The sequence below is a fragment of the Cinclus cinclus genome, chromosome 35 (assembly GCF_963662255.1).
Source record: "Cinclus cinclus chromosome 35, bCinCin1.1, whole genome shotgun sequence".
Classification (NCBI taxonomy): Eukaryota; Metazoa; Chordata; class Aves; order Passeriformes; family Cinclidae; genus Cinclus; species Cinclus cinclus.
In genome coordinates this window covers 947,417-966,387 of record NC_085080.1, presented here as the reverse complement: position 1 = coordinate 966,387, position 18,971 = coordinate 947,417, and the positions used below count along the sequence as shown (strand labels likewise).

The following is an 18,971-nucleotide window of genomic DNA, read 5'->3' as shown; positions in this document are numbered from 1 at the left end:
TTGGGGGGTGATGTCATTGGGACGTGATGTCATTCAAAGTGACAATAGTTTTGTGGTGTGATGTCACTGGGAGTGACATCATGGGGGATGTGACGTCATGTGATGTCATTGGGACGTGATGTCATTCAAAGTGACAATAGTTGTGGTGTGATGTCACTGGAGTGACATCATGGGGGATGTGACGTCATGAGGGTGTGATGTCACTGGGGGTGACAGTTGGGGTGTGATGTCACGTAGTGACATCATGGATGTGTGACATCATCGGGCTGTGAGGTGCGACGTGATTGGGAGTTACATTTATTGGAGTGTGATGTCATCGGGGCGCGATGTCATGGGGCATGACGTCATTGGGTATGACGTCATTGGGGTGACATTAATTGGGGTATGACATCATAGGAGTGAAGTCATTGGGGTGCGATGTCATCAGAGCGCGATGTCATTGGGGGGGTGACATTAACTGGGGTGTGACGTCATCGGGAATGACTTCAATTGGGGCGTGACGTCATTGGGGTGTGACGTCATAGGAGTGATGTCATCGGGTGTGATATGAACCGGGGTGTGACGTCATTGAGGGTGTGACATTACTCGGGGCGTGACGTCATCGGGGTGACGTCATCAGGCTGTGACGCCACTGCCCGTGACGTCATGGTCGGGGGGCAGCGCCTGGGGGAATGACGTCATCGGGAACGTGACGTCATCGGGATGACATCATCGGGGAGCGACGACAGCGACGTCATTTATTGGAGCCCAAAATTGGGGAATGAGACCCCCAAAAAAAAAAAAATTTCGGGGGGGGGGAGAGGGGGAGAGAAAAGGAACAATGAGGACCCCAAAAAATGGGGAGGGGACGATTTAGGGAACCCCAAAATTTTTTTGGGGGGAGGGGGGACACGAAAACCTCTCCGGACATCCCAAAAATCGCTGCCCTCCCCTCCCCCACCCCACCCCACCCCCATTTTTATTTCTTGAACCTCTCCAGGGCCCCCTTTTTTGGGGGGGAACCCCCAAATTTCGGGGCTTTCCCCCCGAGTTTTGGGGCAGGGTTCCCCTTCTTCTTTTTGGGGTTCCCTCCCGTTTTTTCCCCCATTTTTTGGAGTTTCCCCCCAATTTTTTTCCCGATTTTTTGGGGTTTTCCCACCTCTTTTTCCTGATTTTTTCGGGAGTTTTCCCCAGTTTTTTCCCCGTTTTTTTGGGGCCCTTCCCAGTTTTTTTCCTTTTTTTTGCGGGTTTCCCCCCAAATTTTTTCTCGTTTTTTGGGGTTTTTTCCCCTTCCTTTTTTCCTCTTTTTTTTGGGGGTTCTTCCTCGTTTTTTTCCTTTTCCTTCTGCTCCAAACTCTGCCGGATCCGGGCCTGGGGGGCGGGGGGGAGAGAGGGAAAATTGGGAAATTCCTGAAAAATTCGCCCCTCCCACTCCAAAAAAATTCCTAAAAAAAACCATCCAAAAATTCCCGTAAAATACCCAAAAAACGCCAAAAAATTCCCCAAAAAATCCCGTAAAATACCCAAAATTTCCAAAAAATCTTGAAAAAAAACCCCAAAAATCCCCAAAAAAATCCCGTAAATTCCCTAAAAAATGCCAAAAAATTCCCAAAAAATTCATTAAATAACCTCCAAAAATTCCCCAAAAACTCCTAAAATAACCTCAAAAATTCCCCAAAAAATCTCATAAAATACCCAAAAAACAGCAAAAAATCCTTTAAAAAAACCCAAAAAATCCCCCGAAAAAAATCCCATAAAACACCCAAAAAATTCCCAAAACATCCTTTAAAGAAACATAAAAAATGCCAAAAATTCCCAAAAAAATCCCATAAAACACCCAAAAATTCCCAAAACATCCTTTAAAAAAACCCAAAATATTCCCCAAAAAAATCCCGTAAAACGCCCAAAAAACTCCAAAATTACCCAAAAAAATCCTTTAAAAAAAAAAAACAAAAAACCCCAAATTCCCTAAAAAAACGCCAAAAAACTCCCCGAAAATCCCCTAAAAATTCCTAAAAAAATCCCCCCAAATTCCCAAATCCCCCCAAAATTCCCGAATTTGCCCGAATTTGCCCGAATTTGCCCAAATTCTCACCCTCTGCTCCTCGTGCGCCACCTGGCGCTTGCGGAGCTCGGGGTCCCTCCCCTTGCGGCGCTTCCGGGGTCGGAATTTCCCTTTGGAATTGGGGTCAAATCCCTGGAAAATGGGGAAAAACTCGGAATGGGGAGGGGCTCAGGGGAGGAATTCCGGGATTTTTGGGAATGAATTCCAGGATTTTGGAAAGAATTCCTGGATTTTGGGAAAGAATTCCTGGATTTTGGGAAAGAATTCCAGGATTTTGGGAAAGAATCCATGGATTTTGGGAAAGAATTCCCGGGATTTTGGAAAGAATTCCCCGGATTTTGGAAAGAATTCCTGGATTTTGGGAAAGAATTCCATGGATTTTGGGAAAGAATTCCTGGATTTTGGGAAAGAATTCCTGGATTTTGGGAAAGAATTCCCTGAATTTTGGGAAAGAATTCCTGGATTTTGGGAAAGAATTCCGGGATTTGGGAAAGAATTCCTGGATTTTGGGAAAGAATTCCATGGATTTTGGGAAAGAATTCCTGGATTTTGGGAAAGAATTCCGGATTTTGGGAAGAATTCCTGCATTTGGGAAAGAATTCTGGGATTTTGGGAAAGAATTCTGGGATTTTCGGAAAAATTCCTGGATTTGGGAAAGAATTCAGGGATTTCGGGGCTGGGATTTCCGGGATTTTTGGGCTGGGAATTCCGGGATTTCGGGCTGGGAATTCCGGGATTTTGGGGCGGTAATTCAGGATTTTTGGGCTGGGAATTCCGGATTTGGGGTCGGTAATTCCGGGATTTCGGGGTCGGGAATTCCGGGATTTCGGGGCTGGAATTCCGGGATTTGGGGTCGGTAATTCCGGGATTTCAGGGCTGGGAATTCCGGGATTTGGGGTCGTAATTCCGGGATTTTTGGGCGGTAATTCCGGGATTTGGGTCGGTAATTCCGGGATTTCAGGGCTGGGAATTCCGGGATTTTCTGGGCTGGGAATTCCGGGATTTGGGGTCGGTAATTCGGGATTTGGGGTCGGTAATTCCGGGATTTTTTGGTCTGGGAATTCCGGGATTTGGGGGCGGTATTCCGGGATTTCGGGGTCGGGAATTCCGGGATTTCGGGGCTGGGAATTCCGGGATTTGGGGTCGGTAATTCCGGGATTTCAGGGCTGGGAATTCCGGGATTTGGGGTCGGTAATTCCGGGATTTCAGGGCTGGGAATTCCGGGATTTTCTGGGCTGGGAATTCCGGGATTTGGGGTCGGTAATTCCGGGATTTGGGGTCGGTAATTCCGGGATTTTTTGGTCTGGGAATTCCGGGATTTGGGGGCGGTAATTCCGGGATTTCGGGGTCGGGAATTCCGGGATTTCGGGGCTGGGAATTCCGGGATTTGGGTCGGTAATTCCGGGATTTCAGGGCTGGGAATTCCGGATTTGGGGTCGGTAATTCCGGGATTTTTGGGCTGGGAATTCCGGGATTTGGGGGCGGTAATTCCGGGATTTGGGGGCGGTAATTCCGGGATTTCGGGGCTGGAATTCCGGATTTTTTGGGCTGGGATTCCGGGATTTCGGGGCTGGGAATTCGGGATTTTTGGGCTGGGAATTCCGGGATTTGGGGGCGGTAATTCCGGATTTCGGGGCTGGGAATTCCGGGATTTGGGTCGGTAATCGGGATTTCGGGCTGGGAATTCGGGATTTTTGGGCGGTAATTCCGGGATTTGGGGTCGGTAATTCGGGATTTGGGGTCGGTAATTCCGGGATTTCAGGGCTGGGAATTCCGGGATTTGGGGTCGGTAATTCCGGGATTTTTGGTCTGGGAATTCGGGATTTTTTGGGCTGGGAATTCCGGGATTTGGGGGCGGTAATTCCGGGATTTCGGGGCTGGGAATTCCGGGATTTTTGGGCGGTAATTCCGGGATTTGGGGTCGGTAATTCCGGGATTTCAGGGCTGGGAATTCCGGGATTTTCTGGGCTGGGAATTCCGGATTTGGGGTCGGTAATTCCGGGATTTGGGGGCGGTAATTCCGGGATTTCGGGGCTGGGAATTCCGGGATTTTTTGGGCTGGGAATTCCGGGATTTGGGGGCGGTAATTCCGGGATTTCTGGGCTGGGAATTCCGGGATTTGGGTCGGTAATTCCGGGATTTGGGGTCGGTAATTCCGGGATTTTTTGGGCTGGGAATTCCGGATTTGGGGGCGGTAATTCCGGGATTTGGGGTCGGTAATTCCGGGATTTGGGGTCGGTAATCCGGGATTTTTTGGGCTGGGAATTCCGGGATTTGGGGTCGGTAATTCCGGGATTTGGGTCGGTAATTCCGGGATTTCGGGCTGGGAATTCCGGGATTTGGGGTCGGTAATTCCGGGATTTCGGGGCTGGGAATTCCGGGATTTTTGGGCGGTACCAGGCGCTGGATCCTCTCGCGCCGTTTCTGCTCCAGCCCGGCCTCGTCCACGCGGGAGAGCAGAGAAGGATCGGGGTCAGCAGCTCCCAGGGAATCTGGGAAAATCCAAAAAAAAAAACAAAACAAAACAAAAAAAAAAAAACCGGGAATTTCAGAGCCGGGAAGGAAGGGGAGGGACGGGAAAAAAATAACGGGAAAAAAACGGGGGGGAAAAATGGGATTTTAGAGGGGGAAAAATGGAGATTTTTGAGGGGAAAAAAAAAGAGATTTGAAGGAAAAAAAATTGAGATTTTTAAAAGGAAAAAAAATGAGATTTTTTGAGGGAAAAAAGAGATTTTTGAGGGGAAAAAAAGAGATTTTGAGGGGGAAAAAGAGATTTTTGAGGAAAAAAAAATTGAGATTTTTAAAAGGAAAAAAAATGAGATTTTTGAGGGAAAAAATTTCTGAAGGAAAAAAAAAATTTGTGAAGGAAAAAAAAAATTGAGATTTTTTAAAAGGAAAAAAAATTGAGATTTTTAAAAGGAAAAAAGAGATTTTTGAGGGGAAAAAAAAAGATTTCAGAGGAGAAAAAAAAAGGAGATTTTAGAGGAGGAAATTGAGATTTTTGAGAGAAAAAAGAGATTTTGAGGGGAAAAAAAAGAGATTTTAGGGGAAAAAAGAGATTTTTGAGGAAAAAAAGAGATTTTTGAGTGAAAAAAAGAGATTTTTGAGGGAAAAAAAGAGATTGAGATTTTAAAAGGAAAAAAAATTGAGATTTTTGAGGGGAAAAAAAGAGATTTTTGAGGGGAAAAAAAAAGATTTGTGAAGGAAAAAAAAATTGAGATTTTTAAAAGGAAAAAAATGAGATTTTTGAGGGAAAAAAGATTTTTGAGGGGAAAAAAAAGAGATTTTGAGGGGAAAAAAAAGAGATTTTTGAGGAAAAAAAGAGATTTTGAGGGGAAAAAAAAAGATTTCAGAGGAGGAAAAAAAAGGAGATTTTAGAGGAGGAAATTGAGAATTTTTGAGAGAAAAAAGAGATTTTGAGGGGGAAAAAAAGAGATTTGAGGGAAAAAAAAGAAATTTTTAGGGGAAAAAAAGAGATTTTTGAGGGGAAAAAAATTGAGATTTTAAAAGGAGAAAAAATTGAGATTTTTGAGGGAAAAAAGAGATTTTTGAGGGGAAAAAAGGTTTGTGAAGGAAAAAAATTTGAGGTTTAAAAGGAAAAAAAATGAGATGTTTGAGGGAAAAAATTTTTGAAGGAAAAAAAAAATTGGGAAGGAAAAAAAAAATTGAGATTTTTAAAGGAAAACAAAATTGAGATTTTTGAGGGAAAAATTGAGATTTTTGAGGGAAAAAAAAAGATTTCAGAGGAGGAAAAAAAAGGAGATTTTAGAGGAGGAAATTGAGATTTTTGAGAGAAAAAAGATTTTTGAGAGAAAAAAAGAGATTTTGAGGGGAAAAAAGAGATTTTTGTGGGGAAAAAAAAGAGATTTTTGAGGGGAAAAAATTGAGATTTTAAAAGGAAAAAAAATTGAGATTTTTGAGGGAAAAAAGAGATTTTTGAGGGGAAAAAAAGAGATTTTGAGGGGAAAAAAAGAGATTTCAGAGGAGGAAAAAAAGGAGATTTTAGAGGAGGAAATTGAGATTTTTGAGAGAAAAAAAGAGATTTTGAGGGAAAAAAGAGATTTTTAGGGGAAAAAAGAGATTTTGAGGGAAAAAAAAGAGATTTTTAGGGGAAAAAGAAGAGATTTTTGAGGGGAAAAAAATTGAGTTTTTTAAAAGGAAAAAAAGATTTTTGAGGGAAAAAAAAGATTTCAAAGGAGAAAAAAAAGGAGATTTTAGAGGAGGAAATTGAGATTTTTGAGAGAAAAAAATGAGATTTTGAGGGGAAAAAAGAGATTTTTGTGGGGAAAAAAAAGAGATTTCAGAGGAGAAAATTGAGATTTTAGAGGAGAAAATTGAGATTTTTTGAGGGGGAAAAAAAGAGATTTTTTGAGGGGAAAAATTGAGATTTTTGAGGGAAAAAAAAAGAATTTTGGGGTGAAAAACGGGGAATTTTTGGGAACGTCTTAGGAAATTTGGGGTTTTTTTAGGGAGGGGATTTTTGGGGTGAATATTTTGGGTTTTGGGGTTTATTTTTAATTTAATTTTTTTTTTTTTTCACCTTTTCCAGCAGGGCTTTGACCTCCCACTCCTGGCGCTGGCGGCGGCTGCGGAAGGGATTGTTCTCCAGAGCGTCCAAATTTGGCTCCCCCGAGCCTAAAATTTGGGAATTTTTTTGGTTTTGGAGAGGGAGAAATGCTCCCCCTCCCCCTCCCCCCCCCAAAAAAAAAAAAAAAAATTCCAAACAAAAATCCAGAAAAGTTCCCAAAAATTCCCCCCCAAAAAATCTCCAAAGATTCACCAGAAAATGACCCAAAAAAAATAAAAAAAAAACCCCAAGAAACCCCCCCCAAAAAAAATCCCAAAAGATTTCCAAATTTCCAAAAAATTCCCAAAAAATTCCCAAAAAACTCCCAAAAAACTCCCAAAAATTCCCCAAAAAATTCCAAAAAATTCCCCCAAAAATTCCAAAAAATTCTCTTAAAATTTCCAAAAAAATTCCCAAAAAAAATCTCCAAAAAAATTCCCTAAAAGTTCCCAAAAAAAGTCCCTAAAAACCCCTAAAAATCCTGAAAAATGCCCCAAAAAATCTCCAAAAATTCCCTAAAAACTCCCAAAAATTGCCAAAAAACTCCCCAAAAAAAATCCCTAAAAGTTCCGAAAAAGCTCCCAAAAAATTCCCTAAGAGTTCCCAAAACATTCCCTAAAAATTGCCAAGAAATTCCAAAAAAATTCCCAGAAAAACTCCAAAAAATTCCCTAAAAATTTCCAAAAGATTCTCTAAAAAAAAAAAAAAAAAACAAACAACGAAAAATCCGTGAAAAATCCAAAAACCCCAAAAAAACCTGGAAAAATTGGTGAAAATTGGCAAAGCAGTTGTGGCGCAGCGGCGCCGTTCCCGGATTTCCCTCGGAATTCCCAGATTTCTGTGGGAATTCCCAGATTTCGGTCGGAATTCCCGGATTTCCCTTGAATTCCCAGATTTCTGTGGGAATTCCCAAATTTCGGTCGGAATTCCCGGATTTCGGTGGGCATTCCCAGATTTCCCTCAGCATTCCGGGATTTCCCTCGGAATTCCCAGATTTCGGTTGGAATTCCCGGAATTCCGTGGGAATTTCCGGATTTCCGTCGGAATTCCCGGATTTCGGTGAGAATTCCCGGATTTCCTGGGGAATCCCGGATTTCCCCTGAGAATTCCTGGATTTCCCTTTGAATTCCCGGATTTCGGTGGGCATTCCCGGATTTCCCTGGAATTCCCAGATTTTGGTGGGATTCCCGGATTTCGGTGAGAATTCCCAGATTTCCCTTTGAATTCCCGGATTTCCCTGGGGAATCTCAGATATCCCTGGGAATTCCTGGATTTCCCCTTTGCATTCCCAGATTTCCCCTTTTCATTCCCGTATTTCCCCTTTGCATTCCCGTATTTCCCCTTTTCATTCCCGTATTTCCCCCTGGGAATTCCATATTTCCCCCTTTTCATTCCCGTATTTCCCCCTGGGAATTCCCATATTTCCCCCTTTTCATTCCCGTATTTCCCCTTTTCATTCCCGTATTTCCCCCTTTGCATTCCCGTATTTCCCCCTTTTCATTCCCGTATTTCCCCCTGGGAATTCCCGTATTTCCCCCTTTTCATTCCCGTATTTCCCCCTGGGAATTCCCGTATTTCCCCCTTTTCATTCCCGTATTTCCCCCTTTGCATTCCCGTATTTCCCCCTTTGCATTCCCGTATTTCCCCCGGGAATTCCCGGATTTCCCACCTGGCACCAGGAGGCTGCTGAAGCCCAGCCCGTGGCCGACCCCGAGCACGTCCTCGAAGGGGCAGAAGAGAAGGCCCCGAGCCGGGGCTGGGGCTCGGTGCCGCAGGAACGGCCTGGGGGGGGACCCCAGATCCGACCTGGGGTAAACCTGGGGGGCAGAAATTAAATAATTGAATGTTAATTAAATAATAGAAATGTGTAAATGTGTGATAATGGGATAATGGGATAATGGGATAATGGGATAATGGGATAATGGGATAATGGGATAATGGGAATTGGGGCTCGGTGCCGCAGGAACGGCCTCGGGGGGGACCCCAGATCCGACCTGGGGTAAACCTGGGGGAGAGAAATTAAATAATTCAATGTTAATTAAATAATAGAAATGTGTGAGTGGGATAATGGGATAATGGGATAATGGGATAATGGGATAATGGGATAATGGGATAATGGGATAATGGGAATTGGGGCTCGGTGCCGCAGGAACGGCCTCGGGGGGGACCCCAGATCCGACCTGGGGTAAACCTGGGGGAGAGAAATTAAATAATTGAATGTTAATTAAATAATAGAAATGTGTAAATGTGTGATAATGGGATAATGGGATAATGGGATAATGGGATAATGGGATAATGGGAATTGGGGCTCGGTGCCGCAGGAACGGCCTGGGGGGGGACCCCAGATCCGACCTGGGGTAAACCTGGGGGGCAGAAATTAAATAATTGAATGTTAATTAAATAATAGAAATGTGTAAATGTGGGATAATGGGATAATGGGATAATGGGATAATGGGATAATGGGATAATGGGATAATGGGATAATGGGATAATGGGAATTGGGGCTCGGTGCCGCAGGAACGGCCTGGGGGGGGACCCCAGATCCGACCTGGGGTAAACCTGGGGGGCAGAAATTAAATAATTGAATGTTAATTAAATAATAGAAATGTGTGAGTGGGATAATGTATAAATATAAAATTGAAATTATGAATATAAATATAAATATATAAATATAAAAATATAAATATAAATATAAATATAAATATATAAATATATAAATATAAATATAAATATAAATATAAATATAAATATAAATAAATGGGATTTTGGGGCTGGGACCCCAGATCCGAGCTGGGGTAAACCTGGGACACAGAAATAAAATAATTAAAAGTTAATTAAATAATAGAAACGTGGAATTGTATAAATGCAATAATGTAACGATGGTGATTTTTTTTGGTGAAAGAAAGGTGATTTTTTGTTGTTAAAAATGACATTTTTTGGTGCTAGAAAGGTGATTTTTTGTTGTTAAAATGTGATTTTTTGTTGTTAAAATGTGATTTTTTTGGTGTTAGAAATGTGATTTTTTGTTGTTAAAAATGACATTTTTGGGTGTTAAAATGTGATTTTTTTGGGTGTTAAAATGTGATTTTTTTGGGTGTTAAAATGTGATTTTTTGGTGTTAAAAATGACATTTTTTGGTGTTAAAATGTGATTTTTTAGTGTTAAAATGTGATTTTTTTGGGTGTTAAAAGGTGATTTTTTTGGGTGTTAAAAATGACATTTTTGGGTGTTAAAATGTGATTTTTTTGGGTGTTAAAATGTGATTTTTTTGGGTGTTAAAATGTGATTTTTTGGTGTTAAAATGTGATTTTTTAGTGTTAAAAGGTGATTTTTTTGGGTGTTAAAAATGTGACATTTTTGGGTGTTAAAATGTGATTTTTTGGGTGTTAAAATGTGATTTTTTGGTGTTAAAAATGACATTTTTGGGTGTTAAAATGTGATTTTTTTGGGTGTTAAAAGGTGATTTTTTTGGGTGTTAAAAATGACATTTTTGCGTGTTAAAATGTGATTTTTTGGTGTTAAAAATGACATTTTTTGGTGTTAAAAAGGTGATTTTTGGAGTTAAAAATGTGATTTTTTTGTTGTTAAAATGTGATTTTTTTTGGGTGGCAGCTCCCATTTTGCCCTGTGCACAGGCAGCGAAAGGGGATTTTTTTGGGTGTTAAAAATGACATTTTTTGGGTGTTAAAAGGTGATTTTTTTGGGTGTTAAAAGGTGATTTTTTTGGGTGTTAAAAATGACATTTTTGGGTGTTAAAAAGGTGATTTTTGGTGTTAAAAATGTGATTTTTTTGTTGTTAAAATGTGATTTTTTTGGGTGGCAGCTCCCATTTTGCCCTGTGCACAGGCACCGCTCTTCGGCTGCGGGTCTCACCTGGAGCGGCTCCCCCCAGGTAGCAGCCAGGTGCCCCCTCGGTCTCACCTGGAGCAGCCAGGTGCCCCCTCGGTCTCACCTGGAGCAGCTCCCCCCAGGTAGCAGCCAGGTGCCCCCTCGGTCTCACCTGGAGCAGCCAGGTGCCCCCTCAGTCTCACCTGGAGCAGCCAGGTGCCCCCTCGGTCTCACCTGGAGCAGCCAGGTGCCCCCTCGGTCTCACCTGGAGCGGCTCCCCCCAGGTAGCAGCCAGGTGCCCCCTCGGTCTCACCTGGAGCAGCCAGGTGCCCCCTCGGTCTCACCTGGAGCAGCTCCCCCCAGGTAGCAGCCAGGTGTCCCCTCGGTCTCACCTGGAGCGGCTCCCCCCAGGTAGCAGCCAGGTGCCCCCTCGGTGCCCCCTCGGTCTCACCTGGAGCGGCTCCCCCCAGGTAGCAGCCAGGTGCCCCCTCGGTCTCACCTGGAGCAGCTCCCCCCAGGTAGCAGCCAGGTGCCCCCTCGGTCTCACCTGGAGCAGCTCCCCCCAGGTAGCAGCCAGGTGCCCCCTCGGTCTCACCTGGAGCAGCCAGGTGCCCCCTCGGTCTCACCTGGAGCAGCTCCCCCCAGGTAGCAGCCAGGTGCCCCCTCGGTCTCACCTGGAGCGGCTCCCCCCAGGTAGCAGCCAGGTGCCCCCTCGGTCTCACCTGGAGCAGCTCCCCCCAGGTAGCAGCCAGGTGCCCCCTCGGTCTCACCTGGAGCAGCCAGGTGCCCCCTCAGTCTCACCTGGAGCAGCCAGGTGCCCCCTCGGTCTCACCTGGAGCAGCCAGGTGCCCCCTCGGTCTCACCTGGAGCGGCTCCCCCCAGGTAGCAGCCAGGTGCCCCCTCGGTCTCACCTGGAGCAGCCAGGTGCCCCCTCGGTCTCACCTGGAGCAGCTCCCCCCAGGTAGCAGCCAGGTGTCCCCTCGGTCTCACCTGGAGCGGCTCCCCCCAGGTAGCAGCCAGGTGCCCCCTCGGTGCCCCCTCGGTCTCACCTGGAGCGGCTCCCCCCAGGTAGCAGCCAGGTGCCCCCTCGGTCTCACCTGGAGCAGCTCCCCCCAGGTAGCAGCCAGGTGCCCCCTCGGTCTCACCTGGAGCAGCTCCCCCCAGGTAGCAGCCAGGTGCCCCCTCGGTCTCACCTGGAGCAGCCAGGTGCCCCCTCGGTCTCACCTGGAGCAGCTCCCCCCAGGTAGCAGCCAGGTGCCCCCTCGGTCTCACCTGGAGCGGCTCCCCCCAGGTAGCAGCCAGGTGCCCCCTCGGTGCCCCCTCGGTCTCACCTGGAGCGGCTCCCCCCAGGTAGCAGCCAGGTGCCCCCTCGGTCTCACCTGGAGCAGCTCCCCCCAGGTAGCAGCCAGGTGCCCCCTCGGTCTCACCTGGAGCAGCTCCCCCCAGGTAGCAGCCAGGTGCCCCCTCGGTCTCACCTGGAGCAGCTCCCCCCAGGTAGCAGCCAGGTGCCCCCTCGGTCTCACCTGGAGCAGCCAGGTGCCCCCTCGGTCTCACCTGGAGCAGCTCCCCCCAGGTAGCAGCCAGGTGCCCCCTCGGTCTCACCTGGAGCGGCTCCCCCCAGGTAGCAGCCAGGTGCCCCCTCGGTCTCACCTGGAGCAGCTCCCCCCAGGTAGCAGCCAGGTGCCCCCTCGGTCTCACCTGGAGCAGCCAGGTGCCCCCTCGGTCTCACCTGGAGCAGCTCCCCCCAGGTAGCAGCCAGGTGCCCCCTCGGTCTCACCTGGAGCGGCTCCCCCCAGGTAGCAGCCAGGTGCCCCCTCGGTCTCACCTGGAGCGGCTCCCCCCAGGTAGCAGCCAGGTGCCCCCTCGGTCTCACCTGGAGCAGCTCCCCCCAGGTAGCAGCCAGGTGCCCCCTCTGGCTGAAGCTGAGCCCGGAGGCTCCCAGGGGGTTCCCCCATTCCTGGAGAATCCCAAAATTCCTCAGGTCGAAAATTCGGATTTTCTTGTCCAGCCCCGACGTGGCCATGAGCCTGAAATGGAGGGGGGGGAAAAAAAAATAAAATAAAGTAAAATAAAATAAAATAAAATAAAATAAAATAAAATAAAATAAAAATATATAAATAAAATAAAATAAAATAAAATAAAATAAAATATAAAAATAAAATAAAATAAAATAAAATAAAATATAAAAATAAAATAAAATAAAATAAAATATAAAAATAAAATAAAATAAAAATATAAAAATAAAATAAAATAAAATAAAATAAAATATAAAAATAAAATAAAATAAAATAAAATAAAATAAAATAAAAATATAAAAATAAAATAAAATAAAATAAAATAAAATAAAGTAAAATAAAATAAAATAAAAATATAAAAATAAAATAAAATAAAATAAAATAAAATAAAATAAAATATAAAAATAAAAAAATTAAATTAAATTAAATTACCAAAAAAAAAAAATAAAATATAATATGATAATTAAAATGGGGTTTGGGGATACATAAGAAAAATAAATAATAAATGAGAGTGAGAAATAAGAATAAGAAATAAAAATGATAAATAAATAATAAATAAGAATAAGAAATAATAAAATAAATAAGAATAAGAAATAATAAAATAAATAAGAATAAGAAATAAGAATAATAAATAAAAAAAATAAATAAGAATAAGAAATAAGAAAAAGAAATAAGAATAAGAAATAAAAAATAAATAAGAATAAGAAAAAAGAAAAATAAGAATAAGAAATAAAAAAATAAATAAGAAAAATAAATAAGAAAAATAAGAATAAGAAATAAGAATAAATAAAAAATAAATAAGAAAAAGAAATAAGAATAAGAAATAAGAACAATAAATAATAAGAAATAAGAAAAATAAATAAAATAAATAAATAAGAATAAGAAATAAGAAATTAGAATAATAAATAAAAAAATAAATAAGAATAAGAAATAAAAAATAAATAACAATAAATAAGAATAAATAAGAATAATGAATAAAAAAATAAATAAGAATAAGAAATCAGAACAAGAAATAAGAAATTAGAATAATAAATAAAAAAATAAATAAGAATAAGAAATAAGAATAAGAAATAAATTAGAATAATAAATGAAAAAAAATAAGAATAAGAAATAAGAAAAATAAAAAAAAAATAAATAAGAATAAGAAATAAGAAAAATAAGAATAAGAAATAATAAAAAGAAATAAGAAAAATAAATAAGAAAAATAAGAATAAGAATGAAGAAAAATAAATAAGAAAAATAAATAAGAATAAAAAATAATAAAAATAAATAATAAAAAATAAATAAGAATAAGAAACAAGAAAATTCACTCGGAAAATTCAGCCCAAAATTATCCCAAAATTATCCCAAAATTCAGCCCAAAATTATCCCGAAATTATCCCAAAATTATCCCAAAATGATCCCAAAATTCAGCCCAAAATTATCCCAAATTTATCCCAAAATTATCCCAAAATTCAGCAGAATCAACCCCAAAATTAACCCGAAATTCAGAGAAATATCAAAAAAATTAAGACCAAAATTATCCCAAAATTCCCTGAAAATCCTCCCAAAATCCCCCCGGAATCCCCAAAATTCCCCCGGAATCCCCAAAATTTTCCTCCAAAATCTCCCTGGAATCCCCAAAATCCCCCCAAAATCCCCCAGAAACCCCAAAATTCCCCCCAAAATTCCCCCAGAATCCCCAAATTTTCCCCCAAAATTCCCCCTGAATCCCTAAAATCCCCCTGGAATCCCCAAAATTCCCCCTGAATCCCCAAAATTCCCCCAAAATCCCCCCGGAATTCCCAAAATTTTCCCCCAAAATACCCCCGGAATCCCCAAAATTCCCCCAAAATCCTCCCGGAATCCCCAAAATCCCCCCGGAATCCCCAAAATTCCCCCCAAAATCCTCCTGGAATCCCCAAAATCCCCCCGGAATCCCCAAAATTCCCCCAAAATCCTCCCGGAATCCCCAAAATTCTCCCAGAATCCCCAAAATTCCCCCAAAATCCTCCCGGAATCCCCAAAATCCCCCCGGAATCCCCAAAATTCCTCCCAAAATCCCCCCGGAATCCCCAAAATCCCCCCGGAATCCCCAAAATTCCCCCAAAATCCTCCCGGAATCCCCAAAATCCTCCCGGAATCCCCAAAATTCCCCCAAAATCCTCCCGGAATCCCCAAAATCCCCCCGGAATCCCCAAAATTCCTCCCAAAATCCCCCCGGAATCCCCAAAATCCTCCCGGAATCCCCAAAAAATCCCCCCGGAATCCCCAAAATTCCTCCCAAAATCCTCCCGGAATCCCCAAAAAATCCCCGCGGAATCCCCAAAATTCCCCCCAAAACCCCAAAAAATCCCCTCAAAATTTCCCCTTAAAACCCTCCCCCCCCCCCCAAAAAAAAAAAAAAAAAAAAAATCCCCAAAAATTCCTCCCCTCTCTCACCCCCCCTTCCCCAAAATTCCCGGGGATTTTTTGGCACCTTCCGGAGGCGTCGACGGCGAGGCCGCGCACGGAGCCGCGGTGAGCGAGGAGCCGCCCCACGGGCTCGGAGACGCCGGGAGCCCACAGGGACACGGAGCCTGGGAATTGGGATTTTGGGGAGAGGGGGTGGGGGAGGGAGAGAGAGAGAGAGAGAGAGGAACAAAATGAAAAATAAAAAACGAAACAGTAAAAAAAAAATGAGAATAAATAAATGGATAAGGGATGGGGAAATGGAGAGAAAATGTGGGATTGGGATTGGGGGAGGGGGATGGTGTGGGATTGGGATTGGGGGAGGGGGGATAGAAATGGGATTGGGATTGGGGGATGGTGTGGGATTGGGATTGGGGGAGGGGGATGGTGTGGGATTGGGATTGGGGGATGGTGTGGGATTGGGATTGGGGGATGGTGTGGGATTGGGATTGGGGGAGGGGGGGACAGAAATGGGATTGGGATTGGGGGAGGGGGATGGTGTGGGATTGGGATTGGGGGATGGTGTGGGATTGGGATTGGGGGAGGGGGATGGTGTGGGATTGGGGTTGGGGGAGGGGGATGGTGTGGGATTGGGGTTGGGGGATGGTGTGGGATTGGGGTTGGGGGATGGTGTGGGATTGGGATTGGGGGAGGGGGATGGTGTGGGATTGGGGTTGGGGGATGGTGTGGGATTGGGGTTGGGGGATGGGGATGGTGTGGGATTGGGATTGGGGGAGGGGGATGGTGTGGGATTGGGATTGGGGGAGGGGGATGGTGTGGGATTGGGATTGGGGATGGTGTGGGATTGGGATTGGGGGAGGGGGATGGTGTGGGATTGGGGTTGGGGGATGGTGTGGGATTGGGGGATGGGGATGGTGTGGGATTGGGGTTGGGGGAGGGGGATGGTGTGGGATTGGGGTTGGGGGAGGGGGATGGTGTGGGATTGGGGTTGGGGGATGGGGATGGTGTGGGATTGGGATTGGGGGAGGGGGATGGTGTGGGATTGGGATTGGGGGAGGGGGATGGTGTGGGATTGGGGTTGGGGGATGGTGTGGGATTGGGGGATGGGGATGGTGTGGGATTGGGATTGGGGGAGGGGGATGGTGTGGGATTGGGGTTGGGGGAGGGGGATGGTGTGGGATTGGGGTTGGGGGATGGTGTGGGATTGGGGGATGGGGATGGTGTGGGATTGGGGTTGGGGGAGGGGGATGGTGTGGGATTGGGATTGGGGGATGGTGTGGGATTGGGGTTGGGGGAGGGGGATGGTGTGGGATTGGGGTTGGGGGAGGGGGATGGTGTGGGATTGGGATTGGGGGATGGTGTGGGATTGGGGTTGGGGGAGGGGGATGGTGTGGGATTGGGATTGGGGGAGGGGGATGGTGTGGGATTGGGATTGGGGGAGGGGGATGGTGTGGGATTGGGGGATGGGGATGGTGTGGGATTGGGATTGGGGGAGGGGGATGGTGTGGGATTGGGATTGGGGGAGGGGGATGGTGTGGGATTGGGATTGGGGGATGGTGTGGGATTGGGGGAGGGGGATGGTGTGGGATTGGGATTGGGGGAGGGGGATGGTGTGGGATTGGGATTGGGGGATGGTGTGGGATTGGGATTGGGGGAGGGGGGGATAGAAATGGGATTGGGATTGGGGGAGGGGGATGGTGTGGGGTTGGGATTGGGATTGGGGGATGGTGTGGGATTGGGATTGGGGGAGGGGGGGATAGAAATGGGATTGGGGGAGGGGGAGGGGGGATGGTGTGGGATTGGGGGAGGAATAAATGGGATTGGGGGGAGGGGATAGAAATGGGATTGGGGGAGGGGGGGGATAGAAATGGGATTGGAGGGGAATAAATGGGATTTTGGGGAAAGAACAGATGGGATTTGGGGGACAAAAATGGGATTTTGGGGGGAAATAAATGGGATTTGGGGAAGGGGAAAATGGGATTTGGGGGGGGAATGGATTTGGGGAAGAAGAGATGGAATTGGGAGGGGGAATAAATGGTGTTTTTGGGCGAAAAAAACCCCGGGATTTTGGGAGAAAAGAATCCCTAAATTCCCAGAATTCATTCCCGGGATTCCCGCACCGTTGGCGTCTCCGATTTGGGACGACGGCGCTGGAAACTCCCAAAAAAAACCCAACGAAATCCCAACGAAATCTCAACAAATTCCCAACCAAACCCTCCCAGATCCCATCGGGAACTCCCAAAAAATTCCCAGGGCTCATTTCTGGAATTCCTTCCCGGAATTCCTGGGATTCCCGCACCGTTGATGTTTCCAACTTGGACGACGGCGCTGGAAACTCCCAAAAAAAACCCAACGCAATCCCAACGAATTCCCAAGAAAACCTCCCCAGATCCCATCAGGAACATCCAGAATTCCCAAAAAATTCCCAAAAATTCCCGGGATTCCCGCACCGTTGGCGTGTCCCAGGTGTAGGACGGCGCTGGAAACTCCCAAAAAAAACCCCAAGGCAATCCCAAGGAAATCCCAAGGAAATCCCAACGAAACTCCAACGAAACCCTCCCGGATCTCCAGCAGTTCCCGAAATTCCCAAAAATTCCCAAAAATTCCCGGGATTCCCGCACCGTTGATGTGTCCCAGGTGCAGGACGGCGCTGGAAACTCCCAAAAAAACCCCCAAGGCAATCCCAACGAATTCCCAAGAAAACCTCCCAAGATCCCACCAGGAACGTCCAGAATTCCCAAAAAATTCCCAAAAATTCCCGGGATTCCCGCACCGTTGGCGTGTCCCAGGTGTAGGACGGCGTTGGAAACTCCCAAAGAAACCCCAAGGCAATCCCAAGGAAATCCCAAGGAAATCCCAACCAAACCCCAACCAAACCCTCCTGGATCTCCCGCAGTTCCCGGAATTCCCAAAAATTCCCCAAAAATTCCCGGGATTCCCGGGATTCCCGCACCGTTGACGTGTCCCAGGTGCAGGACGGCGCTGGAAACTCCCAAAAAAAACCCAACGCAATCCCAACGAATTCCCAAGAAAACCTCCCAAGATCCCATCAGGAACGTCCAGAATTCCCAAAAAATTCCCAAAAATTCCCCAAAATTCCCGGGATTCCCGCACCGTTGGCGTGTCCCAGGTGCAGGACGGCGCTGGCCGGGTTCTGGGCCGAGGCGGAGGCGCGGCCGTTACGGCTCCGGAGCGTGGAGACCTCGCGGCCAACGGAGACGTCGAGGAAATGGAGCAGACCCCGGTCGCTCTGGGAGAGGGGAGGAGAAAGAAAAACGGGGGGAAAAAATGGGGGGAAATTGGGGAAAAATGGGAAAAATGGGGGGAGAAATGGGGGGGGGAAATGGGGGGAGAAATGGGGGGAAATTGGGGAAAAATGGGAAAAATGGGGGGAGAAATGGGGGGAGAAATGGGGGGGGAATGGGGGGGGATGGGGGGAGAAATGGGGGGAAATTGGGGAAAAATGGGAAAAATGGGGGGAGAAATGGGGAAAATAAATGGGGAAAAAATGGGAAAGATATGGGGACAAAATGGGGAAGAAATGGGGAAGAAATGGGGAAAAAATGGGCAAAAAATGGAAGAATGGGGAAAAATGGGGGGAAATGGGGGGAAAATGGGGGAAAAATGGGGGGAAATGAGGGAAAAATGGAGAAAAAATGGCAGGAAAAATGGAGAAAAAATGGCAGGAAAAATGGGAAAAATGGGGAAAAATTGGTAAAAAATAGGGGAAAAGGGAAAAATGGGTAAAAAAATGGAAGAAAAATGGGGGGAAAAAAGGGGGGAAAATGGGGAAAAAATAGGGGAATATGTGTAAAAAATGGGTAAAAACATGGGGAAAAAATGGGGGGAAATGAGGAAAAAATGGAGGAAAAATGGGGAAAAAAAGGGTAAAAATGCGTAAAAAACGGGGGAAAATGGGGAAAAAATGGAGGAAAAATTGGTAAAAAATTGAGGAAAAATCGGGGGAAAATGGAAATAAACTGGGGGGAAAAATGGAGGAAAAATGGGGAAAAAAATTGAGAAAAAATGGGTAAAAGTGCGGGAAAATTGGGAAAAAATGGGTAAAAAATGGAGGAAAAATGGAGGAAAAATGGGGGAAAAATGGGGAAAAACGGGGAAAAATTGG

At 45.5% G+C, this 18,971-nt stretch overlaps 1 protein-coding gene across 1 annotated transcript in view; it reads right to left on the bottom strand.

The window, feature by feature from the left end:
* Positions 1-581: 581 nt before the first annotated feature.
* The window catches only part of WDR46 (WD repeat domain 46), a 36,846-nt gene continuing 18,456 nt past the window's right edge, over positions 582-18,971 (bottom strand). The window contains 10 exon segments of the mRNA XM_062512254.1: positions 582-663; positions 899-1,350; positions 2,075-2,176; positions 4,442-4,515; positions 4,518-4,536; positions 6,585-6,679; positions 8,281-8,428; positions 12,313-12,466; positions 14,913-15,012; positions 17,960-18,095. Of these exon segments, the coding sequence (XP_062368238.1) occupies positions 582-663; positions 899-1,350; positions 2,075-2,176; positions 4,442-4,515; positions 4,518-4,536; positions 6,585-6,679; positions 8,281-8,428; positions 12,313-12,466; positions 14,913-15,012; positions 17,960-18,095 (1,362 nt within the window).